Below are 27,407 nucleotides of genomic sequence, written 5' to 3' on the forward strand. Positions count from 1 at the left end.
TTTGTCTGATTAAGCTTCAAACGTTTGAGATAGCATAGAAAAGTGTATAGACAGAAAGGAAAAGTCTTTGGCCTTGTCATTGATTAATTGACTTTTTCCTAGGCTTATAAGAAGTTTCTGTTTTAATTTGCTTAGGAAATTCTGGTGAGATTTGTTTTTGCTTGGCAAAAAAATTTTTTTGAAAAGTAACTTTTACTTCAGTGTCCCTAAGCGCTAATGCTATTGATTGATCATATTGGCAGTTGGGTGGATTTAATCTGTTAAGAGTTTATAGCATTTATTTGATACAACATTTAAGTGAAAAGGGATCTAGAATTTATGTAACTTACAGGTTAATCAAATAATATTTTCCATCAATGATGATATAATTGGGTACATTATATTTTTTTATATTAATGATTTTAAGTTTATTTAACACCTGGATATAGCTTATATATCAAAAAATTACCTTGGAAAGAACTGAGTAGTGTATATATCAAGTCCACTTGTACGTTCTGTTTTTAGGATGCACTCCAGAAATTGACTGAAATTCTCAATTTAAATGGAGAAGTAGCTTGCCAGGACTCAGGCCATCCTGCCAAACACAGGAACACATCTGCAGTCCTGGGCTGCTTGGCTGAGAAACTAGCAGGTAATTCTGGGAGCGCCTCAGAGGCAGATGTTAGGTTGTTTGACATCAAGGGGAAGTGGCACTTGCAGATCTTTGATCAAACCTGCTATGTCAGAAAGAAGTTTCTTTTAAAAAAATGAGGATAGGGACTAACTGGGAAAAAAATTACTCAAAATATTAAAGAGATAAATCCACTCAATTGAAAAAGAATAGTCTCTTCAACAAATGGTGCTAGGAAAACTGGATATCCATATGCAAAAGAATGAAGGTGAACACCTACCTCATACCATATATAAAAATCAACTCAGAATGGATCAAATACCTAAATATAAGAACCAAAACTATAAAACTCCTAGAAGAAAACATAGGGAAACATCTTCAGAAACTCATGTTAGGCAATAATTTCTTAGACTTTACACCAAAAACACAAGCAACAAAAGAAAAAAAATAGATAAATGGGACCCCATCAAAAATTAAAAACTTTTATGCCTCAAGGGATTTCATTGTGAAAGCAAAAAGAAAACCTACAAAATGGAAGACAATATTTGGAAACCATGTATCCAATAAGGATTTAATATCCAGAATATATAAAGAGATCCTACAGCTTAACAAAAAAAAAACCCAATTAAAAAATTGGCAATAGATTTGAATAGAAATTTCTCCAAAGAAAATATACAGATGGCCAAAAAGAACATGAAAATATGCTTAATGTCATTAGCCATTAAGGAAATGCAAATCAAAACCATGAGATACACTAGAATGTCTACTGTTAAAAAAATGGAAAATAACAAGCATTGGAGAGGATGTGGAGAAATAGGAACACTTGTTCATTATTGGTTGGAATGTATACAGCTACTGTGTAAAACAGTTTCGTGGTTCCACAGAAAGTTAGGTCTAGAACATGACCTAACAATCTCATTTTAGATATATACCTAAAAGAACTGAAAGCAGATACTGGAACAGATATTTGCACACCAATGTTCATAGCGGCATTTATTCACAATCTCTAGAAAGTGGAAGCAACCTAAGTGTCCATCAATCAACGAATGGATAAACAAAATGTGGTATATACATACAATGGAATATTATTCAGCTGTAAAAAAAGAACGATGTTTTGATGCATGCAACAATACACATGAACCTTAAAGACATTATGTTGAGTGAAATAAGCCAGACACAAAAGGACAAATGTATAATCTCATTGATATGAAATAATCAGAATATACAAATTCACTGAGTCGGGAACTAGAATATAGATTTCTAGGGGCCAGGATAGGGGTAGGGAAAATGGAGCGCTAAAGCTTGATTGGTACAGAATTTCTGTTTGGAGTGATGCGAAAGTTTCGGTAATAGACGATGGTGATGGTAGCACAATATTGTGAATGTAATTAACAGTGCAGAACTATATATTTGAAGTAATTAAAAGGATAATTTCTGGGTTGTATACATATTGCTAGAATAAAATTTTTTTAAAGAAATCAAGGGACAGGGACTAATTGGAAACAAATATTTACTCAAAGATCACAGAGGTAAATGTAATCTACTTAAACTTTATTTTCATAGGGACATTTTTTTGTTAAAGTTTTACTTTTTACTTTAAAATTAAAAGTAAGGAGAAGGCTAAACTCAGCATAATAAATAAAGATGTGCACACCCACACATGTTTAGCTAGATAATGGAGAGAAACAAAGTAGGGGAAGAAGGAAAGGAATTTAAGATTAGATCGATTCCTGAGAAGCAGATATTTAAACTTGTTTATGAGTATTACACATTTTAGGAAAGTAAACCTCAAAGTACAGGTGAATAGTTCAGCTAGTTACATTATTTATAGTGGAAGAAACAATGAATTAGAAATCAGAATATATAGGTACTGGTTCAGATTCTGCTGTACACTCCTCAGGTGACCTGGAATAAGTCACCTCCTCTGTGGCTCAGTTCCTCAGCTGTTTCATGGAGCTGATAATATTCTGTAACTGAAAGGGTAAAACATGAATGAGATAATGTTCATGTGAGTATTTTATAAAAGGTAGAGTTTCCCAAAACTTTATTGTTATTCATTACTGAACTTATTAAAAATAATATGGCACATTTAATTCTATCCAGTACTTTTTGTGTTCTTCTAGGTCCTGCAAGTATAGGTTTACTCAGCCCAGGAATACTGGAATATTTGCTACAGTGTCTGGTAAGTGAGACATCAAAGTTAAATATTCTAATATTCTAAGTCATCTGGAATTGTACTTTTTTTTCAAATTGCCAGCATATCCACTGTCACAGAGAATGGAGTCAGTTATAAATTTTATTTGCAGGTGTTTCCTGAGCTTTTATTTATTTCCTCCTGTCTTAAATAGAGGTTGGAATAGGAATTTATTACAAGCAAAAACAGCTGAGTTAATCTACTTTTAAACTTAGTCATGGGATAGGCACTATGGTCAGCTTTTTGTGTCCTTGAAATCTGCCAAATGTAGTAGGGACCTCCACAGTGGAAACAAAATTACATGGCATTCCAAGCCAGAAAACTGTCAGATTCCTAGAGGATATAAATCTCTACTCTTACCTTTCCCATGTACTTCCAGAAGTATAGTTCTGGGAGTGTCCCTCCTAGAACTGTACTTAAGGGACTGTTGGCATTTGAATATTTGATATATTATTTGTGAAGCTTGTAGTTTACTAATAAGGTTGTGACTTTCAATCTCATACTGCTGGACTGCAGTCTTGACTGGTCTGTTTTTTTTGTTGTTGTTGGTCTGTATGTTTTAAAGTTATTTTTTACATACCTAGTGAGCATAGGCCTTTACAAAACTCTAATCTAAAATATCTTATTTTTCAACACATTACATGACACATGCTTAAAACACTTAATACTATGCTGTGTTGGGGATACAGAAGTAGTATAATAGCCCTTTGCCCCCAAGAAGTTTAATGGTTAGTTCAGGGACAAAGCTACTCAGACAAGACAATAATCCCCATTTATGACAGTTTGTGATCAAGGACAAAGTTGTTTCCTTCAGACCAAATGCCACAGGAGTTCTGAGGAGGTGAAAGAGGTGTGGGTGGTGAGAGCTGGGAGTCAGAAGCAACTTCTTGATGAAGGTGGGGCCTCAGTTGGGTCATACCAGAGGAGGAAAAAATGGGTTTCTAGGCTAAGGGAAATGAGGGGCAGAAGCTCAGAGAGAGAAATGACCATGTTCCTGGCATGTTGCAGTAAATTACTGACTAGAGAAGACATAATTCAGGTATAGAAGGATATAAGACTGAGTAGCCAAGTAGGGGGAGGGTTCAGGATATGAAAAGCCAGGTGGAGGGATTGAGGATAGATTCGGCAAGAAAAAGAATGCTGAATGTTATGTAGGAACATCTGATGTTCCTAGAGCTCTGTTGGAAGCACTTAATATAGCTGTGGGAAAGAGTGGTTATGAGAAGTGTTTGATGTTAGGCAGATAGACCAGTCTTTAAATGTGAACATATCCAACATGAACTTAAATTTAACTAAAAGTGCTCACTTGTTGCTTTATCTCACTAATCAGGAAACAAACTGAAAGCTAATCTATTAATTTTTTATTATATTATTTATAATTTTGGAACTCAGTGGTGAAGAATGGTTCTTCTTAGGGTTCTGAGTGAAAGGTCACTTTTAGCTGCGATTCTCGGTTTCTGTTTTGCTGCTTAAATGACTGTAAGAATCAACATTAATTTATTTAGCAAAGCCTTAATTTAAATCTTCCTAAGTTAAAAATCATAATGCATTTAATAAGATACTTTGAAATTTCTATTAAAATTCTAACCCAGTGACATCAAGATTAAAATGTAAGATTAAAAAATCTTAGTTCTTTATTATTAACAATATTAGCCAAATGGTTAATTTAGGACTTGAATGAGTGAAACTTTTCAGAGTGTCCAAAAAAATCTAGCACATATTGGACCAGAAAATGAAACTGATAACTTGCTGCCTCTAAAGGGGAATGATGTTTGTTGTTGTTTTATACATATATGTGTGTATGTGTGTGTGTATCCTTTAATCTTTTATTGTCTTTCAGAAATTACAGTCCCACCCCACAGTCATGCTTTTTGCACTTATCGCACTGGAAAAGTTTGCACAGACAAGTAGGTATAGTGACTTCTTGCACTAATGAGCTTTTGTATTGGTTGTTAAAACATTATTTTTTTAATTTACTGGATGAACCTATGCTTTGATTAAATGTGCATACATTCTGTTTTGGTATGGGTAGATACATCAAGGAAAATTAGTTGTAACAAGGACAAAGGCAAGGGTTTTCTTGCCCAAGAGTTAAAACTTGGTGGCCATGACTACCCACTTTTTTTTTGGCATGGGCAGGCATCGGGAATTGAACCTGGGTCTCCAGCATGGCAGGCAAGAACTCTGCCTGCTGAGCCACCTTGGCCTGCCCTGACTACCCACTTTTATAGCTAAAAATTTAGTGATGGGGTTGCTGCTTTCTAGTACACAGTCAAAGCTCTTTGGCTATGCCATCCTAGAAACTATGAAAGGAGTCCATTCTAGTTCCTAAGTCCTCTAAGTTCCTTACCTCACTCTTTACCACCACTAATCCGCCCAGCAAATTGTCCTACTCTTTCATTGTTAATTCAAGGTTTTGTATTTCCAAACAGGTGAAAATAAATTGACTATCTCTGAATCCAGTATTAGTGACCGGCTTGTCACATTGGAGTCCTGGACTGATGATCCTGATTATCTGAAACGTCAAGTTGGTTTCTGCGCCCAGTGGAGCTTAGACAATCTCTGTAAGTAGGAGTTGTCTTTTATTAAAATGTCAGTTTCCATTTCCAAATCCATTCTTTTTTTTTATAGAATCACTGGTCTTCCTTTTGTATGAGTCCTTTATACAGCTCTCAATTGGTAAGGTTGTATACATTCTAATAGACAAGAATCTTCAGGATCCAGTACACAAGAATGAGTTTGAATGCTTCTGATTACAGTACTTTTCTATTCAAAAATGTTTCTTTGCCCCTCATTTCCTGTTACTTCAATGACTTCAACCATATGGTAGTGCCTAATCAACTCTTCCCAAAACAGTCTCCTCACTCACATCCCTATCCTACCTCTGGGCTGCCCCCTCACTTGGAATTCCCTCTTTACTCTTCTGCCTGTCCCAACTGTGCTCTTCAAAACTCAAATCATGTCTTGCAAAAAACACCATGAGGGTCATTCCTAACTCTTTCCTTCTGAAATCTACTAAGATTTAGTCTGGACACTAGTTCAGTATTTAAAAAACATACTGCCTGAAATCATTTGCTAATTCCTCCATGCATATTGTCATATATCTAAAACTCATATTACACACTACTCCAAGGGCTTCTAGGACTCAAACTATGCCATTCCTGTATCCTTACGCCCCCTACTTAGTTAGCACTGTGCTGAAGCTTATAGGACAATGTAAACCCCCCTCTCTTACCCCAACAATGTGGGGAGGAGCTTAGTCCATACCCAATGTAAAGCTAATTAAAGAATAATTCTGAAAAAGTGCAATTTGCTTTTTATTTCATGCATCCTTATAATGAATATAGAGAATGGGTCATAAACCTAGCAGTGCTGCCTTACCTTGCTTGATTAGTCCCCATGTGGTAGTATAGCAGCAAAACCATAGTTTTAAGTCTCCCCATTATTTCTGCAACTTATGACCACTTCTACCCCTTAACAAGGGGCTGGCATCTATCACTAGCTTATTATTATTTTCCAAAGCATCTTGCCCTATAAATATGGCCACTCTTTCTTTTGCAGTTTTAAAAGAAGGTAGGCAGCTGACCTATGAGAAAGTGGACTTGAATAGCATTAAGGCCATGCTGAATAGCAATGATGTGAGTGAGTACCTGAAGATCTCACCTCACGGCTTGGAGGTAAAGTTTCCAAAATGGCCCTTTTGGGAACAAAATTGTTTTCGCTCTCATTTTCATGTCCTTGTTCTGTCATTCTAAATTCTGAGCAGAAGCAGTTTCTGGCAGAATAGATGGAAGTCTATTTCATAGTCAAAAAAATGGTTAGAGGTAGAAGTGGCAAGGGAGAGGGTGGGATAAGGGTCAATTATCTTCTCTTTTATATCCCACATGGTACAGTGTAATAAACACTGTAATATTTACTGACTGTTTGATTTAAATATATCTGGTTTTGCTTACTACCATTTTATTCAGCTGAAGGTACAAAGACTAATGTTTCTAAAAGGAACCCTTCCTTTTTTTAATCCTGGTATATCCAATTATATTATATCTAGGACTTCCTCTTCTTCCTATATATTGGAAATGTTGCTTATTTTGTGGTGAAAAGGGGTGAGAGCTGTTTATTTACAAGAAAGTACCACAAGACATTAACATGTCAGGATTAAAAAGCTGTTTGAAGAATGGCTGCAAACAGCTCTTTGATCCTAGATATTGCTAAAACCTTATGTAGTTTTCTGCTTTAGATTGTATTTAGGTAACCTATATTATACCCGCCCTTCAATATCTTCTTCTCCTGCCATCACAATAAATCCAGGTTAAGGCAATGTTTATACATTTGCTCTAATATGAGAATAAAGCTCTCTAAGTACCTAAAAATGAAACCAATAGCCTTTATTACTACTGCGGCAATCTTTGAAGCTTTCTAAGCTTGGCACCAATTCTGTTAAAATGCCCTGAAAGCAAAACTATATAAAATAGTCATAAAGTGTGCTCCATTCAGTTTTGCAATTTTTGTCAATGAGGAAATGGACAGAATAGGAAATAGTAGTCCACCAGAAGCTTTAATAAGAAAATTACTCACCTTTTTTGAGCAGTTATCTTTGGAGGTTTTCAGGCACTGAAGGTGAACTGTCTTGCTCTTTGGTTTTGCCAGGCTCGCTGTGATGCCTCGTCCTTTGAAAGTGTGCGCTGCACCTTTTGTGTGGATGCTGGGGTGTGGTACTACGAAGTAACAGTGGTCACTTCCGGTGTCATGCAGATAGGTTGGGCCACTCGAGACAGCAAATTTCTCAATCATGTGAGTACCCTGGATAACTGTGCAAATGGGGCTGCAGCACTTTTCTTTGTTTCATTGTTATTTTGTTTTGTTTTTTTTTTTTATTTTTGTTGGGCAGATAGAAAATATTCATGCATACTTGTTTTTCAGATAGGTTTTCACAGTAATGATTTCTTAGGCTGAACCACATGGTGCTAAATTTCTAATGATGGTTTGCTAAACCAATTCAGAATCAGGAAAAAACAAGTGAAATTGCCCTAGCCCTTTTTTTTTTTCATTAAATCCTAAGTTCACATTAATTTTCCACCTGGAGGTTAGATATCTTTTGTCTTTGTAGTGTCTGCTCCAGCCCCAGCCCCATTTTGTCTCAGTTGTTATAATGGGGCCAGTGGTGACTTTCCCCTGAGTTTAAGCTTTAAGAACTTTGTAGGAATTCTCTTCCTTTCATAAGATACTGTGTTATCTTGACTTCTCTCACTTGATTTTGTCTTATAGTAGTAAACACATTTGCTTTCAACGTTCAGTATTTATCTTTTGTTATAGAAGCTATAATGTAAAAGGGAAGATTAAATTCACTAGAATAAGCAGGACTCTGCTGCCACCTGAGTGAGAGAGGTATTGGGATTCCTCCCATTTTTACGCATCTTTCTAACACCCAGCCCAGTGTTCTTATCTTCTGCTGATCAAATTGTAAGCTATTTGGTATGAATCCAGTTTTAATCAGGAGTATTTTAAGTCCATATGATTATTACCCTTTGAGTTAGGAAAAGCACATTGGATTATTTTGTTAATCTAAAGTTATAGTTCCCCCATCCCACACATAAAGTCCTGGGATAGGTTTTAGAATTAACCGAACAAAGGTCAAATTAAACTGTCTGCCATAAGCACAGGTTTTTGTTTGTTTATTTTTTATTGGGTGGGGTATAGTGCATGGGCCTGAAATCAAACCTGGGTCTCCCATGTGACAGGTGTGCATTCAACCACTGGACAACCCATGCACCCCATAAGCACAGTTTTTGAAGATACCTTTTAACCAGGCTATAGTGTATCCAAAAATTCTTAATGGAATTTTTTTTCAAATTTCTCAAATTTCTGTGACATATTTTTGTCATTGTTTCCATTTTAGAAGTACTGATTTTAAAAACTAATGACTTAGGGCTCAGTGGTAGAATTTCTGCCTGCCAGGCAGGAGACCCGGGTTTGATCCCCAGATGCTACCCTTCCCTCTACCCGCCCCCCCCCAAAAAAAAAACATAAAAATTCTTTGGGGGTGCAAGGGTAGTTTAGTGGTAGAATTCTCGCCTGTCATGTGGGAGACCCAGATTCAATACCTTGGCCCATGCACTTCCCAAACAAACAAGTAACCAAGCAAATGAAAAACGAGAAACTTAAAACTGCCACACAAAAAACAAATGGTCCACAAAACATTCCTTTCCTTCTGAAGGTTTTACAGTGCATTGTTATCATTAACCAGTCTTTTATTATTAAACTTAGATGGGCAATTGAGACAAATAGTTCTGAGACTGTTCTTCCACCATTGATTAAGACTGGGATGGTAGGTATTATAGGTAATACTCATTTAGCCTTCTGAGCTTTCTGTGCAGCCTTGGTGACCTAGCCAACTCCAGCAGCCTTCTTGTCCACTGCCTTGATGACACCCACAGCAACTGTCTGTCTCATATCACAAACAGCAAAATGACCCAGAGGAGCGGAGTCAGAGAAGCTCTTAACACACATGGGCTTGCCAGGACCATAGCAACAATGGCAGCATCACTAGATTTCAGGAATTTGGAGCCAGCTTCCAGCTTCTTACCAGAATAGAAATCAATCTTCTCCTTTAACTCAGCAAACCTGCAAACAATGTGAGCTCAGTGACAACTCAGCATAGGTACATAGCTGGCACTGATTTGGCCTGGATGGTTCAGGTTAATCACCTGAGCAGTAAAGCCAGAGCTTTTATTTATTTTATTTTTTATTTTTTTATTTTTTTGCATGGGCAGGCACCGGGAATTGAACCCAGGTCTCCAGCATGGTAGGCGAGAATTCTGGATTTCTGCCACTGAACCACCATCACACTGCCCTAGCAGCTTCTATTGATGGGGTTTTTTTTTAATGCAATTTTATTGAAATATATATTCACATGCCATGTAATCATCCAAATTGTACAAGCATTGGTTCAAAGTATCATCATATAACTGTGCCTGTCATCATAATCTATTTTTTAATATTTTTGTTACTCAAAAATAAAAATAAAAGTAAAGAACACCCAAAACATCCCATGCTCCCCTCCCCGCTACTATTTATTTTTTCCCTTCCTTCCCATACACTGGATAAAGGGAATATCAGTCACAAGGTTTTCACAGTCTTATGGTCATACATTAAAAGCTCTATAGTTAATCAATCATCTTCAGGAATCAAGGCTATTGGATTGCAGTTCAACAGTTTCAGGTATTTCCTCTAGCTACTCCAATAGGGTGAAAACTGAAAAGGGATATCTGTATACTGCATAAGAATAACCTCCAGAATAACCTCTCGGCTCTATTAGAAATCTCTCAGCCCCTGAGACTTTATTTTATTTCATAACAAAATTCCCCTTTAGGTCAAGAAATCTTTCTCAAACCCACAATGCCAAGGCCCGGCTTGTCCTTGGGGGTTGTGTCCTACTTTGCCAAGGAGAGTTACACCCCTGGGAGTCATGTCCCACATGGGGGTGGGGGTGGAGGCTGGTCAGTAGTTCACCCACAGAGTTGGCTTAGAGAGAGAGGCTACATCTGAGCAATAAAAGAGGTTCTCTGGAGATGACTCTTGGGCATAATAAGTAGACTTAGCTTCTCCTTTGTAGGAATAAGTTGCATAAGAGCAAGCCCCAAGATGAAGGCCTGGCCCATCACATTGACAGTCCCCAATGCTTATGAGAATATCAGGTCTTTCCCAGGTGGGGAAGTTTAATATTTCCACCTTTTTCCCCAGTCCCTTAAGGGGACTTTGCAAATGCTATTTAATCTTCTGCCCAGATTACTCTGGGATCTATTGGGGTATTATACCACCGACAAGTCATTTTTGTTGTTATCAGTCACGTTGCCATAACAAACATCTTTTACAAACATGTTCTTGAAAATTGAAGCATTGTCCCCAGGAAGAGCTTCACTCAAAGCTTCACAACGCATTTCAACAGACTTTACTTCAGTTATAACATTGACTTAAGCAAAGGTGACCACCATGCCTGGTTTGAGAACACCAGTCTCCACTCAACCCACAGGGATAGTACCAATACCACCGAATTTGTAGTCATCCTAAAGAAGCAGATGCAAAGATTTGTTAGTTGGACAAGTGAGTGGCAGGATGCAATCCAGAGCTTCAAGCAGCATGGTTCTATCTGCATTGCCATCCTCATGGGCATCTCTTGAACCAAGACATGTTAGCACTTGTCTCCAGTATGTTGTCACCATTCCAACCAGAAATGGACACAAATACTACTGTGTCAGATTATCCAACTTTTTAAATGTAGGTGCTGACTTCTTTAATGATTTCCTCATATTTCTTCTGGCTGTAGGATGGCTCAGTGGAATTTGTTTCATTAACACCAACAATTCATTGTTTTATACCCCATGTGTAAGCCAGAAAGATATGCTCATGGGTCTGTCCTCCTTTGAGATACCAGCTTCAGATTCACCAATACCAGCAGCAGTAATCAGGACAGTACAGTCAGCCTGGGATGTGCCTGTAATAATGTTTTTAATAAAGTCTTTATGTCCTGGGGCATAAATGATGGTCATATGATACTTGCTGTTCTTAAATTTCAGCAGGGAGAAATCATTGGTGATACCATATTCATGTTCAGCTTTCAGTTGCGAAGAACACCCTTCCCCATCTCAGTAGCCTCCTTCTGAAATTTTTTGATGGTTCTTTTGTCAGTTTCACCACACTTGAAGATTATTTGGCTAGTAGTGGTGGACTTGCCTAAATCTATGCATCTAATAACAACAATGTTATTATGAGTCTTTTCCTTTCTTGTCTTGTCTTAATATATGTTGATGGTTTTCATGACATCTGTGTTCTGGTGGCAAACTCACTGTGAGAAAGCATAAATGGTGTTTTAAAAACTGAGCTGGAGAGAGACAAATCAGAGGAAGAGGGCCTGTGGGGAGGTCAGATCAGCACCCCAGCCTGGCATTGCTGATGCAGAACCCCTTAACCCCACTGGAGCCTTTAATTAAAAGCTGGAAGCATGGGTTTTTTTGTGGTTCCATGTAGTTGGAAGTAACTGGATCTGGAGAATAAATCCAGGAAATCTTCTAGTTCCCAAATTATGATTTAAAGAAGATAGCATCAATTAAACTGACAATTTGTCTCAACTGATGTCCTAAAGATAATTTTTTAGGACTTTTTAAAATATCCTGATTTCCAGAGCACAGTATTTTAGAGCCTACCATCTGATTCCCACACAGTTTCTATTATCACTATTTCCATTCTCAGATGAGAAAACTGAGACCAAGAATAGGGAACAGAGGAACTAGAACCAGAATTCTGACCTGTTCTTTTCTACGTTTTCTTCATAATCAAAAAGTGGGAAGAATCTTAGAGAATTAGCTACTATTCATATTTGGAAATAAAAAATTGTTCCAGAACTAGAAGAAATATGGATTCTTCCAGGGAAGATGCTACGATATAAAATTTCTCTCTCATTTGAAAGTAAACACTCTATAGGACTAGCTGTAATATATCTGAGACTGAATATTACAAATATTTTTTTAGATGGCTAGTGAAACTGAGTTAAAGGAAATTCGTCTAATAAATGAAATTGTAATTTCTGCCATATATTTGCAAATCCTTGACTTCCCAAGAAGCTAAAAATACTGTTTTCTATCTTAAAAATTAACAAACAGTATTAATTTGATGGACTGTTTCTACAAAAAAAAAAATTTTTTTTTCCTTATCCAAATCCTGTTTGAGTGTCTATTAGAAAGTGATGAAATCTGACATGAAGTTTCCCAAAGCCAAGTAGCCTCCAAGTGCTGGAGCAGAATTCAAACCCTGGTCAAGATAACTCATGCTCATTCATCTGTTGAATCATCCTGCCCTTGAGAAAATTGACTGGCTATTTTAAATAGAAAAAGAATGTCTTGGTAGCCTATCAGGGACTCCCAGAACTTTTGAGGGACTGAAGTGCTAGATAGGCTCGAAGGCAACTTTAAGGGGTCAAGAGATCGGAGGTACAACAGCCAGTATTTTAGAAAAATGGTTCAGCCAGGGTACAGCCACCACTGCTGCCACAAATCTGTCCCGACCATCTCTCTGTGTCGGGTAGTTGTAACACACTGAGTGACTAATGGGAGGGTCCACTTGGCCGTGCTTGGGGCCTATCTTACCATGCTGTATTTCATTACATCCCCTATAATAGGAAGAGGTTGGTATGCTGGAGAGCAGAAAGAAGGACAGTGTCCTCTACATGAGAAAGGAATTTCAAGCTATGGGATGAGCTTTTTTGTTTGTTTGCTTTTAGTAATGTTTTATTACTAAAATATAAGTGACAGAAAAACAGTTCAGAATTATCACCCAAAATACCATACTAGCTCCCCTGTCTCTTTTGTCTGTCCCATCATTGGAAACCAAAGTAGATACTGCCAGGAATGCTTTTGGGTTGAAAGACAGTATAGCACATCTAGATTGCTCTCTAAGATGTGTGTTTAAAGGGTTTTTTGAAGTGAGTCTCTGCTTGGCAGAGGTACCTTCTTAAATCTACAGAAGCGAATGTGGTTAAAATGATTAGGCCTCACTCTTTGTCTCAGTACCACTCTGGTGTGGAACTCACCCAGACATAGAAGTCATATTACATGATATAAAGAATTTACCCTAAGTCTGCTCTTTATCAACTCTTGGTGGCTAGGGATCTTCTAGGAATTTGTTTCAAGTGTTCTGTAGAGAACTTCCTAGAACATTAGAAAGTGAATATAGAAAAGAATGGCTTGCCTCTTTTCCTATACCTTGAGTTCCAAATTTTAGTGATTTCTAAATTTATTACTTACTGACTAGTTCAGAAGGTGATCTTTCTGGTGAATTTCTTCTCCTCCTAAAGACAGTTAAATGCAAGTTTACTTAACTCTTGAATTCAGAGGACTCACTTTGGAGATCACTGATCCAAATTTTATTATATTGTAGCCTAAGATGTTTAAGAGTTTTTTGGAAGCTTTTTTTCCCAATCCATCTCCTCACTGCATTTTTTTATCCCGTAGTATAACTAGGTCATCACCAAAACCTGAGATCTTTTTTGGATTTGACCCATATTTTCAATTCCTTTCTCAACTAAAACTTTTCACTATTGATCCTTATAAACAGCAGTTGTCTGATTTCCATACTTCTATTTCTTCCATTGTCTTTTTTTATATACATTCAAAATAACTTCTAAAATCCCCTCCATCCTTATAGTTTAACAATTCTATGAAATAATTTAAAAGGAGTAATAATTAAAGATACTACTGCTGAGGACCTATATGCTGTTCAAATTGAGCTGATCCGAGACTAGTTAGTCACTGATTGTCCACTGTAACATTTTTCATCGTTAGTTTTGAAATCTCTGAGCATTTGTGCAGTTTAAATTTTACTGCATGTAAGAAAAGTACTTGTCTACCAGTAGTGCAGTGGAAAGCGCTGCTTTAATATTGGAATCAGAGGGATTTAAGTCCCAAACTGAGTCTGCCTCTTTTAGTGTTGTGTCCTCAGGCAAACTGGTCCACCGTTCTGAGCATTTGTTTCTTCTTAAAATAGAATAACACCACCAAGCTAGAACTCTAGGTCATAATTTTCGTATCTTCTATGAACCATAGACTCTCTTTCCATCCAAAAGCTTAGACTTCCATCAAATAAGTTAATGGTTATAAAATAAACTTTCTTTTCCCAGACCAGAGCAGGCAGTCCTACTGATATTCTCACCCATGTCTCCCTCCAGGAAGGCTATGGCATTGGGGACGACGAGTATTCCTGTGCATATGATGGCTGCCGGCAGCTGATTTGGTACAATGCTAGAAGTAAGCCTCACCTACACCCATGCTGGAAAGAAGGTATTCATTCCTCTCCACCGGTTAACTTATCAGCTGGGTTAGAAAGCTAGTTGTTATACAGTATCTATTATAGTAGGCCTTAACCTGTTTTAATGAAAGATACCAATTTCAGGATGCTGCAGAGGGCACAGGCTACCAAGACACTCAAAAGTGGCTTTAGAATTTTTAGCAGGAATTTATTAAGATATGCCCAGCAAAACCTTTTTTGCTCCATTCAATTTTCACTCCATCCAGTCTGCAGTCTCCAAGACCCAAGGCCCATGAAGACATTTATTAATGGAAGATTCAAGTGGCAAAGTTAGAATTACATGGTTGGTTTATTAAACACATAGACCAAAGGATGTATGGTGATTTGAGTCTTTCCCCTCTCAACTAAATGCAGTGAAAACAGGACTTCCCTGCCGTGGCACCATCGCACAGAAAGTTAGTGTTCTCAGGCTGCCTCCTGGAGCCCCACCACATTCAGAAGAAGTAGGGACAGATGCTAGAGGATGGAACTTCTGGAAGGATTTTATTCCCAGCATTAGAGCCAGTTAGGAAAATATAGTTCAGCTCTTTCCCTTAGTGTCCCTCTCCCAATTTCTTGCTGTAGTCGTCATAAGATGGGCCATAAATTGTAACTGAATATTCAGGCTTCCTAAGAGAGCAAGAGCTTTTCCTCTGCCTTGAGGGGAACAGCTCCACATGATTAACAAACTGGCAATGTGGGAAAGGGAAAACCTGAAAGGCCAACATGAGCCCTCATTTCAGTGGCTGGTAGGTTCTTGAAGGAACATAGAAATGCTTCGTTTAGTGGAATGTAAGATAGAGCACTGTCTTTAAGGAGTGTCTGATTTATTTTTAACATTATATTAATGACTGCTCAATGTTCCATTATATAGTTGTACCATAATCTGTTAATTAGTATCCTCTTGGACATTCACATTTTTGTCTTTTTAAAAATTATAAACTACCTAGATTTTCTCAAGATAAATCTTTAGACGTGAAACTTCTCTTGCAAAGGAGATGCAGAATTTTAAGGATTTTGCTTTATACTGCCAGAGTTCCTCCACCATCATTGAGTGTCCATTTTTCTTGCCATGGGTGTATTATCATTTGTTCATAATTAAAAAGGAAAAACTGAAATTCCACTGTTTTATTTTTTTTGACAAGTGAAGATCAATGCATGTTTTTTGTTTGTTTAAACATGTTTTGGGACAGTTATTATCACAGAGAATTTTAAATCTCACCAGAGAGGCAAATAAGCACGTAGTTTTGATATTTCCATATTTCAGTGATTCCAAATTGCATGTTTCACACATTTTAACATCTTTGAAATCAGGATTCATCTTAAAAATCAGTGACATGTCATAGTTTACTTGGCAGAATTTTTTTTTCTTAATGTTACATTAAAAGATTGGTATATGTGAGGTCAGAATAATTTTAGAAGCAAGAAAGATGGAGATAATGCATACATGGCTAAAAAGGTAGACTTAATACAAAAACATTGAAAACCTTACTTAGCTGAGTCCTGATAGTATACATCATTATTCTAACAGTGTTTCACTTTATCCTCAGGAGACACAGTAGGATTTCTGTTAGACTTGAATGAAAAGCAAATAATCTTCTTTTTAAATGGCAACCAGCTGCCTCCTGAGAAACAAGTCTTTTCATCTACTGTGTAAGTAGCTCTTCCAGTCAAAAATTTAAGTAGATGCCAGTTGTAGTAAATTGATGTATTTCAAGTAATTGGGGACCCATTTGAACATCCTAAAACCAGCCCAAATTTCAATTAGGAAGAGAAGGGCAGGAAATTCTCTGGCTCACAGACTTGTCTACGTTAGAAAACAGAATCTGTATCACCTTCCTTTCTGTCAGGGTCTGACTTGTTCTGGCTTCCTGAGAACTACGTTATGTATGAACTTTACTAATGTTTTTTTATTCTGTTGACCTTTAATTTTTATTTGTAGATCTGGATTTTTTGCTGCAGCTAGTTTTATGTCATATCAACAATGTGAGTTCAATTTTGGAGCAAAACCATTCAAATACCCACCATCTATGAAGTTTAGCACTTTTAATGACTATGCCTTCCTATCAGCTGAAGAGAAAATCATTTTGCCAAGGTAAGAAATCTGCCTAGACTATGTCCAGATGTTTACAGACATTTATATGAGAAATTTAAAAATTATGAGTACTTTGTTCAACTTTATACAAATAATTTTGAAAACTTGTAATAAATGGATGGCTCTTAGGAAATCTAAATTACTAAAGCAGATCCTAGAAGAGATATAAACAAACCAATTATTATTATGAAATTAATTGAAAAAACTAAGCTATGTTCCCAAAAAGTACCAAATCAAGGTGGTTTCACAGAGGATTTCTACCAAATCTTTAAGTAACATAACTTTATTTGAAATAGTTAACTATTTCATAACTATTTGAAATATTGCAGACCCCAAAAAGAAAGAAGGAATGCTTCCAAATTCTTTTGAGTTCAAAAACATTTGTACAAAAATCAGACATATGCTGGAGACCCGGGTTTGATTTCCGGAGACTGCCCATGCAAAAAAAAAAGAAAGAAAACAAAATCAGACAATTATTATGCATACACACACACATAACTGCAAACTAATTTAACTTGCAGGTCAGTATAAAATGCCTAAATATTATGAAATCAAGTACATCTTTTAACAGACTTGGGTTAATAAAAACAGACTTCTTGTTTGATTTTAGCTCTGTGGCAAAGATGCCAATGCTCTTCCACAACCCTTAGGACAGTGAATGCCATCTAGGCTAAAATCTGACAGCCCTTAATTTGACAAAAACTGTGATTGGCATTAAAAATCTCAATGGATGAAAGCCTGCTTTTCTTCCTTATGAGATGAATGTGGTCTATAAGGGGAAAGATTCCAGCTGCTTTCTGGTAATTACTTCAAGTTAAAGCTTATTTACAGAGTCAAAATTCATCATTTTGTAACAGCAGCTGCCTGGGCCTGTGTGAAGAAGGGTATTCCTGGTGCTGATGCCGAGTGTTATCTCAGTGAGAGTTCTCGGTGCTGACTATTGTGCCTCTCAGGGCAGTTATAACATAATAGTGTCATCCTAGCTCCTATTTTGACTGAAAAAACTAGCTCTATTAGTGTGCTTCACCTTGGACTCAGTGTCTCCTGGTTTGAGCACAGCTCAGCAGTTTCCATAGGACCTACCTAGAAAATGTCACACAATGTCAGCTGCATCATTTATACCAGCAGAGCCTGGTATAAGATCTGAGAACCTTCCTACAGTTTTTCTTGGTGTCTGACAGAGATTCTGGACTTTAAATTACTCTTGGTTAAAATCTGAGGTGAAACCTCCCTCTTCTCTGTCATTTCCCCATTCCTTCTTCATTTATTTTAGCCTGCATTTTTCTTGGATGGAGCTCTACAAATAAAGTCTATCTTCTCACGTACGCACTGAGAGGCACAGCTGATCCATATAAGAGTTCCCTTTGAGACTGACTTTAGTTATAAGAGCTTTGGCATTTTTGTTAACCACTCCTGCAGAATTTAACTTTCAAAACTCAGGTGGCAGGTGGTGTGATGGTGGCTCAGTGGCAGAATTCTCACCTGCCATGCCAGAAACCCGGGTTTGAGTCCAGGTGCCTACCCATGAAAAAAAAAAAAAAAAAAACTCAGGTGGCACTGAACATCAACTGTCAGAAAACTTCTTACAGACAGCTTATATGTACTCTCTTGGCAGCTAATTTGACCTTGAATAAGAATAACAGAATCACAAGTAAGGTCTGTCCTGTGCTGTGTGTAGACTTTGTTATCTCTGATGGTGTCATTAAGATAAATAAGAGTTGCCAGGAGCCCAATTGTGTGGCCTCCTTAGTGCCAACCTCTATTGGTCTTTGTCCCTCTTAACAATCCTGCTGCACTTCATTACAAATTGTGCCTTTAAATGTGAATTTGCCTAAGACTTTTTCTTTGCCATTAGTATTTTCAGCCTATATTGTGTTCCGAAAGCTTATATTCAGTGATATTTTTATTCTTTGGAATTCTATTTCTTTTATTCAAAAGGTAACCTATTTTTTGGCTCCAGGGTAAGACATTATGGCCCTGTTACTATCTGTCATTTTGTAAATTGTTCTGGATTAAATATACTCTCTGTCTCTAATTACTCAGGTTACATTAATTTTTTTTTCTTAACCTATTATAGAAGCTTTCAAACACATACAAAAGAGAAAAGAATAGTACAATGTAGCCCCATAAACACCTTTTAGCTACAACAGTCATCCACTTATGGCTACCTACCTTTCCCACAGTCTTCCCCATTTATCTTAATCGCCCTGTTATCTTTCATGTTGCCCTGGCCATAATCCTAGAGCATCCTTGATGCTTTATTTTTTGCCATTCCACATCTGAGCCCTCAGCAAGCTCTGGGCATTGCCTTCAGAATATTTTCCAACCAACCACTTCCTATCTCACTCACTGCCGCCACCATGGTCCAAGTCTTCATTATTTCCCACTGGAATCATTTTTGTCATGCTTTCTAACTGGTCTCCCTGTTTCTACCTTGACCCCCTTCAGTCTGTTCAGCCCAGCTCCAGAATGATTTTCTTGCAACATAAATCAGTTCGTGCACTTCTCTGCTCAAAAGACTCCCGTGGCTCCCATTTCACTCATGGTGAAAACTTAGATCGTTATAGGACATACAAGGCTTTCTGATCTTGTCTTCCCCCACCAGCACCCTATTACTTCTCTGACTTTATCTCTCTTACCCTCTCCACTTTCCTCATGCTCCTTCAGGCATCCTGTCCTCCTGGCTACTCTTGGAATACACCAGGTCTATTCTAGCACCTCACGGCCTTTGCGTTTGCTATTCCTGCTACATAGAATGCTTTCTCTCCAGACATCGCAAAACTTAGTCCCTCACTTCCTTCATATCTTTACTCAAATGTCACCTTAATGAGACCTGCCCTAGCTTCCATATTTAAAATTTTAACTTCCCACTCCTCCCATCCTCCGTCTCTCTGTCCTTCTTTATCCATCCCTCACACAACACACTCTCTTTCTCTTTTTCTCTCTCTTTCTCTCTCCCTTCCTTCTTTATCCTTCTCACTTTTTCTTCACAATGGTCATTAGCATTTAATATTCTATATAATTTACTTATTTATTTTGTCTGACTTCCCCACTAGAGTATAAGCTCTCAGAAGGCAGGAATATTTTTTAGTCCTCTGGTCACTACTGAATCTCCAGAACTTGGAACAGTGCTGGCACATAGTAAACCTAATGCATGAGTGAATCAAATGAAAGTTTCGTATTTCTCTTGCCCATCCATCAGGCTCTATCTTCAGAAGTTACCCAATTCCAGTTCTGCCGTCTGCTTTTCCATTCCATGCTGAATGAAAGTATAATGCAAGAGTTCTAACCTGAGGTGTCTGGAGTCTGGGAGTATATGAAGGACTGTCAGAAATCCCTTCCAGTTGTATAAAAACTTATGTGTGCATTTTTCTTTGGAAAGGCTCCATGCTTTTCCTTAAACTCTCAGAGATGCATGGCTTACAAGGTTAAGATTTTTGGTAATATTAAAACAGCACCGGACTTGAATTTGATTCCTCACTGTTTACTAAGTATGATCTTATGCAGATCAGTTCCTTGAACTTTAATTTATTTATCTGTAAAATGGGAATGACCCTGCCTCCTGTGCCAGAAAATCACTGTGAAATTTAAATGAGATGTCGTATATGAGAACATGACTGAGCAAAGCTTGAGTATATGTCACACATACAAAACATTTTTCAAAGTATTTCATATGCATCACTCCTAGCAGGCCCAGTTTATTTGTTGACAAAATGAATTGCAAACTGTTTTTTTCTGCCCAGGCACCGGCGTCTTGCTCTGTTGAAGCAAGTCAGTATCCGAGAGAACTGCTGCTCACTCTGTTGTGATGAAGTAGCAGACACACAGCTGAAGCCATGTGGACACAGGTAAGAGGATTGATTGGTTATCTCCTCTTTTGTACATTACATAAGACAAAGTTTCATCCTGTTCTTAAATTGCTTTTAGGGTATTACCATTTCCATAGTTGTTCATCAAAAATTATTATATTTAAAGTAGGCTGAATGAGGAATTAGAATTTGCCAAGTAGTACTTGGCTATCTTCCAGAAAGCATCTGAAACAGGTGAAGCTGCTTTGTATGGAAGGCCTATATTGTTTTTTTACATCGTTTACTTAATATGTATTTTTAATATAATTTTCACTTTACAAAATGTTGAAGGTTTAATGCTAGTTTGGGGCTCTTGGGCAGTCTCTTTTAGTTTTAGAGTCTCCTCATTTACTTCTTATTTATACTTCTAACCACAGAGAAGGCAGCAGTCTCCCTGCCATCTAACCAGATTTCAGCTCTGTGAGATGAACTCAGAGAATAGCCTGGATTCTGTAGAACAAAGTGTTTAAACTTTAGCAAGAGCAGCAAGGCTACAAGGGAAAACCAGCAGTCAAGGAAGAGGAGATGGCTGTGGTTCCCATGAAGGCAACCCCAGCTAGGATTATTAAGGGGAAAAGGATTTGGGCAGTATGGTGGTCCTGGCAAGTCTGGGGCATGTGTGCTGAGTGTATAAAGCAGTATCCATGCTGAATTCACCACATCCCATACCCACCTTATTCTTATTTTTGGCATACCTTTAGCTACTAGGTCCCTAGGGATCCAGAGCCTGAAGACCCCAACTTGTCACCCCTGGGTATGACTCATCCTGGATCCCTGATTCTGTATCTATACATTTGTTGTGGTTTGAAATGGGTTGTTATCTAATCAGCTGTTCACCAAACTGTGTACAGCATGTCTGATTTTATCCACAGCTATACCAGTCTCTCTTCTGAAAGAAAGCCACATTGGCCCTAGCACAATGGTTCTACCTATGAATATTACTCAGTATCAACTTGGAAGCCCAGACTTTTGAGCACCTTTTTGGGTTTTAATCATCAGGGCCTCACAGCCAGGTGCAGCATTGAAGGCTATATATCTTGACTTTTGTTTCTATAAAAATGTCAAGATCCCAAACAGCAGGATCTTGTTTTATTCATCCTTTCTCCTTTCTGGCCTTTCCCTTTGGCTTTGCCCACAGCAAGGGCCATTAATGAGGGTTGAAATGTAAATACTTAGAACCAGCTATTTTAAGTATGACCATAGTCTCTATAATAGATATATCCAAAACAGGGCTGGAAGAGGAAAATAAAAGGATTATAAGAAAATTTAGCTCAATTTTAAGCAAGAACAACAAAAATTAAAAAGGGGTGGGATAAAGAAAGGAAATCTGGATAAAATAGATTACCAGAGCAGACCCCTAGAAGAAATTGAAAATCTAAGCGTTTCTTTTACAATAGAAGAATTTGAGATAGTTATCAAAACTACCTTTTCCTCCCCCCCCCCCAAAAGAGCACAAAGCCCAGATATTTTCATATGTGAATTATTTCAAACTTTCAGGGGATAGCCTACTTCCATTTAAACTTCTCTAGATCATACAGCAAATAGTAAAACTATAGCATTCTTTTTTATAAAGGCTGTATGCTATTCGTTCCAAAAAATGATAAAGAAAATGTGAACAAAGAAAACTATGGGCCATTTTTACTTGAGAACATGAATTTTAAAATCTTAAATAAAATATTAGCAATATTAGAAAGTAGAACCCAGCAACACAACTAAGAGATGCCAGGTCTCAGGAATGCAATGATAGTGTAATACAGGAAATGTATTAATATGCTTTACTCAAATAGGCTGGGATGGAATAGGATTATCTTCTCCAAGAATGCTGATGAAAAGGCATTTGTTAAAATTCGAAGTCTAGCTATTCCAGGTATGGTACCTAAAGGCATTCAAAAATGGTCCAGCATTTGACGTACTGTCATAGGCTATCCTACAATACTGTTTCCAACAAAATTAGGCTATCCCAGACTCCTGGTAATTGAATTGTTTACCTTTATACCAAGAAGGTTGGGAGAGCACCAAAATCTATATGTGGCCTGTGCTCAGGCTGACTTAGGGGATTCATGCTGTGAGGTCTAAAGTTCTTATGAGATTATCTAAAACAAACAAACAAAACAACGTCAGCAGAGCCTATGGTGGTTCCATTTGTGCTAAATGTGTCCATGACAGGATCAAGTGTGCTTTTCTGATTTAGGAGCAGAAAATCATTGTGAAGGTGTTGAAGGCACTTTAGTCAGAAAGCTAAATTTAAAAAATGAACTTTTTTAAATTAAAAAAAAAATTCAATATCTGTTTCAAATGGATAGAATATTATAAAACAGAAATGGATGGAGGGAAGAAAACAGTACAAAATCGGAATGAGTGGATAGTTCTTTTAAAATATAAAAAACATATGTTTCAACCAAACAGTAGCATCATTTTTAAGGATGACACACTGGAAACAGTCCATGAGATGTTGAGGACAAGTGCCTGCTGTCAGCACTATGATTTACATTGTACAAACTAATGCAATTAGACGGGGGGGTGGGGGGGGTGGGGGCTGGAAAGCAGGAGCAAAATTATGTGTAGATGATAGATTGTATATCTGGACACCTCAGGAGAATTGACTGAAAATCAGTTAGCAACAATGCTAATAACAGAATAAATATACAAAAATCACTAGCTCTCCTATGTAATAAAAAGCAACCAGTTATAGAATACAACTGGAGATCCTTTTTACAATGGTCAAAGAAAAAAGGGCTTAAAATACAAATAATGCATAGGGCCCATGTGAAGAAATCTTTAAAACTACTGAGGAATATAAATTCAATATAAAATTAAAATATGTGTTAATGGTTTGTTCCTAGTATATGAAAAGAATGACAGAACAATGGAATAGAATATATACCCAGAACTAGAATGAGCTAAAAAATGAAAACTTAGTCATTATGTCAAATCTGTGGTGAAAGGTAGACTTTTTGGTAAATGATTTTGAGATAAATGTCTAGCTATTGAGAAAAATAGTGTGTTTCCCTTCCTACCTGATATACACATCTGTATGTGTATGCTTGTATACATGTAGACTTTCTGGAAGAATACATGAGAACTTTCAACTTCTTACCTCAGAGGAGGAAGATTGAGGGTCTGAAATAGGAGGGAGATTTGTTTTTTATTCGTATGTTTACTCTTTCATTTTTAACCTTGTGTAATTATTTCTCTTTCAATTAACAACCGTAAATATTTTACATTTCTCTGGGAGGTAGTCAGGGTCTGAGCTTTTGAAACATTAACCTGACTGGCATTTATATCTTTCCCAGTGACCTGTGCATGGATTGTGCCTTGCAACTGGAGACCTGCCCATTGTGTCGCAAAGAAATAGTGTCTAGAGTGAGACAGATTTCTCATATTTCATGACACACGTGAAGAAGCATTATGGACTTTTTTCTACTCAATTCCAGCCACTGTTGAAAAGAACAAGAAAAACACATCTCTCATCAGTCGTATGCACATTGAAATTTATAGCCATGGCCAGATTTTATGCTAAAAATGGTAGTTTGTCAAAGACAAAAAATCTAACCCAGTTTACCAGCCCTGAGATATTCCTTTGAAGGCCAAGGAAAGCTGAATGCTAATCCTGTGGTACTTACATGAAAAATAATAGGAGACAGTTCCCTCTTGACTGCTGAAACCACAACGGAATTGTCTATGTTGGGTTCATTTGATTGTTTAACACAGGATGCTTTGTCTCATATTCTAAAGTTTTTTATTTTGGGTGGAGAATGACAGCATTTTGGGGATTAAGCATAACTTACCACTGGTCAGAGAGACAACACAGTGTGTTAAGTGTGGATATTGCACTGCAAGACTTGAATCTATACAATGAGAATCACACAGGTCATAATACAAGCAACATAGAGGACCTAAAAGAAGGTGCACAGACTGTAGGAAAAAACCCAAAATTTTGATATTTCAGTGATTCCAAAGAACATTCTAGTTTTTTTTAACTGCAGAAAATTGGTGGTATTTTCACATTCATGGTGTTTCTATCCAATTTGCGTACCCACATTTTGTGAGGAAAAAATGTTTTACCAATGCAGGAGGAATTCTTACATTAATTGCAATGTTAGACTGGAGAAAATTTGATATTTAGAGTATTTTTAAGATACCATCAAATCAGGATTTTTTTTTAATTTTTATTTTTTAATCAGTATTGTTTTCAGAAGTAATATACTTTGAAACTCTTGAATTAATAGACTCAAAAACTCTGGAGGACAGTCTGACAATACGTGTTACCATTGTTTTAAATAAATACATGTTTTTGAATAGTAAATTCAATCATGAATTGTTGACTATGTCTTCATCAAAAGTGTTAATCCCTCTCAGGGTCTCTGGTGAAGACCTTCAAGAGTTTGGTTTTTTCTCCCAGAAAATTGGAAGGTAGAATTGTAAATTCATAGAATTTATTTTATAATGGTGTACCTCAGCAGCTGCCTTTCAATTTATGCCAAGTCCTTACTGAGTTTATACTTGAATAGTAAACATGTTTTCTGAGTTGTACAATGTCTTAAACTCAATGCACATTTTTTCCTCCCCTTCCCACCCTTTCTTGTTTGTAGTTACATTAAGCCTGTCCTATCCCAGAGCTGATTTCCTTCCTGGCTGTACTTGTTGGGGTGCTGGATTTTTTTCCATGTCTTTGGTCTTCCACAAATTCAAAGAAAAAAAAAATATATATATATATATATATTTATATATATATTTATATATATATATTTATATATATATATATAAACACACACACACACATATATATATATATGTTCTCTTCTTTAGCTTGTGGTGAATATAGTAATTTGCGTTAAAGAAATAAACAATTGTTGCCTTTTTTTATACCAAGATTTCACAACTTTCATTGCTACCTGCTGCTAAAGTTCCAAGATAATATACTCTCAGATTTAAGGGCAAGTTTTCAGGGTAGGAAAGAATCCAGTATTAGAATTAAGAAACAAGAGAAGGTAACATTAGTAGAATGAAATGGCAGGGGTGAGGCAGGGGTGGTAGGCAGGGAGGGGGAGAAGCAAAAAATGGAAATAAGGAGACCAGTAAGGAGACTCTGAAGTAGTTCAGCTGGTAAGTAAAGGTGGTCTATAAATTCAGTGGAGATGGAGAGAAGTAAATGGAATTAATTGGTAATAACCTGTTGGTAGTCAAAGGAATGCAGAAGCCTATTGGCTTTCAGAAATCTTACCCTAAACTCTGCTCATAAAATGGTCTACTTTTTCAATTCTTATCAGACCATAAAACGAGGACTTCAGTAGTAAATTGATTAAAGTCACTCAGAATGGAAGCAAAATGTAATTTTGGAGCTGCTTCAAAGAGAAAGACACTACACAGAAGAGTAAAAATGAGATTAGAAAACTGGAAGAGTACACAGTTTCCATATTCTGCACTGAATATAAGCATTTTAAGAGAAACTGAAAGCTAGACTTTTACTGCTGATATTGTACGAGGTAAAAAAAAAAAGCTAAAAAAATTAAGTTATGGCATTTCTACCATGATTCATTGGAGGAAATGTACAAGGTTTCAGCCAATTTTTTTTTTAATGAATTGCCACCTTCTCTGAATGGTTTAAAGCAGAGGAAAGTCATGATGCATTTGCAGTGTGCCTAGAAACAGTGATTCAATCATAACTGTGTTGTGATTTAACTCAATTTCACTAGCATTTTCTACTAGCAGAAAATGATTTTTGCAAGAATTTCAATTATCTTTCATATGTATTCAAAACAACCCATCCACCTAAGATCAGTTTTGCCCAGATTCATTCTTTTTTTTTTTGCTATTTATATATTTTTTTCTTTTTTTTTCTTTAAAAATATGAAACGCTTCACAAATTTTCATGTCATCCTTGTGCAAGGGCCATGCCAATCTTCTCTGTATCGTTCCAATTTTAGTATATGTGCTGCCAAAACGCGCACTATTCACATTTTTAGAGAAAAATCACATAAAACAGTTCCCATATACCACCCTGTTATTAACACCTTACATTAGTATAGTAGGTACATTTGTTATAAATGATGAAAGAACATTTTTATAATATAATTGCACTATTAACTAGTTTACTATACACAACCTAAACTTTCCCCCTTTAACCACATCCAAATATATAATTCAGTGCTGTTAATTATATTCCCAATGTTGTGCTACTATCACTACCATCTACTACTAACCCACAAAGGATTTCAGAAAAGTTTATTAATGGAAAAACGTAAAATAGTAAATTTTCAATTTTTCTGGAAATGAGGTAAAGACCGCTTCTTTTTTTCAATAGAAAATCTGATTTCCAAGGATTTGATTTGACACCTCAGGAACCAGCTAGCATGATGGTTAAAATAAGCCCTTTGGTGCGATTTATCACCAGTGTGCAAATATTTAACCAGCTAACAATGACTTGGTTTCCTAATCTATGAAGTGGGGATAACAACACCCACCTCATAGAGTTTGTCTTTTTCTTTTTTTCTCTGGGTTTTAAGTATTTCAAAAGAGACAGTGTATAAAACTCAACATCTGATAGGTGCCTAATTGGTACCTATTATTATCTTTATCCCCTTTTGTTCCTAGAGCCAGAGATGCTGTTGCTAAAGACAAATTCTTTGAAATTTCTCCCATCAACAAGTGGGGGCTATGTCCCCTCCCCCTTAAATCTGGGTGGGTTCTGTGACTGCTTGGCCAATAGCTGAAGTGATGTGTCAGTTTCCAGGCCCAACCCTTAAGACTAGCAGCTTCCACTTTCTTTCTCTTGAAATACTGGCTCTTGGACTCAGCCACCATGATGTGAAAAAACAACAGGGA

General features: G+C 37.0%; 1 protein-coding gene, 1 non-coding gene and 1 pseudogene across 2 annotated transcripts in view; 2 read left to right on the top strand and 1 right to left on the bottom strand.

Moving 5' to 3' along the window:
• Positions 1–25,303, top strand: part of RSPRY1 (ring finger and SPRY domain containing 1) — a 46,810-nt gene extending 21,507 nt beyond the window's left edge. Inside the window, exons 5-15 of the mRNA XM_077132526.1 lie at positions 505–631; positions 2,734–2,792; positions 4,645–4,711; positions 5,237–5,368; positions 6,366–6,481; positions 7,452–7,595; positions 14,521–14,632; positions 16,190–16,292; positions 16,582–16,734; positions 20,478–20,582; positions 23,876–25,303. Coding sequence (XP_076988641.1) covers positions 505–631; positions 2,734–2,792; positions 4,645–4,711; positions 5,237–5,368; positions 6,366–6,481; positions 7,452–7,595; positions 14,521–14,632; positions 16,190–16,292; positions 16,582–16,734; positions 20,478–20,582; positions 23,876–23,972 — 1,215 coding nt within the window. The 3' untranslated portion in view covers positions 23,973–25,303. The remainder of the gene's footprint in view (positions 1–504; positions 632–2,733; positions 2,793–4,644; positions 4,712–5,236; positions 5,369–6,365; positions 6,482–7,451; positions 7,596–14,520; positions 14,633–16,189; positions 16,293–16,581; positions 16,735–20,477; positions 20,583–23,875) is intronic.
• On the top strand, positions 20,595–23,082 carry LOC143659494 (large ribosomal subunit protein eL34 pseudogene; annotated as a pseudogene).
• A 1,123-nt stretch (positions 25,304–26,426) lies between the features above and the next one.
• Positions 26,427–26,533, bottom strand: LOC143660511 (U6 spliceosomal RNA). The gene has a single exon (XR_013164106.1). It is a non-coding gene; the product is annotated as a U6 spliceosomal RNA (small nuclear RNA).
• Positions 26,534–27,407: the final 874 nt, after the last annotated feature.

The sequence above is a fragment of the Tamandua tetradactyla genome, chromosome 16 (assembly GCF_023851605.1).
Source record: "Tamandua tetradactyla isolate mTamTet1 chromosome 16, mTamTet1.pri, whole genome shotgun sequence".
In the NCBI taxonomy this organism is placed as follows: Eukaryota; Metazoa; Chordata; class Mammalia; order Pilosa; family Myrmecophagidae; genus Tamandua; species Tamandua tetradactyla.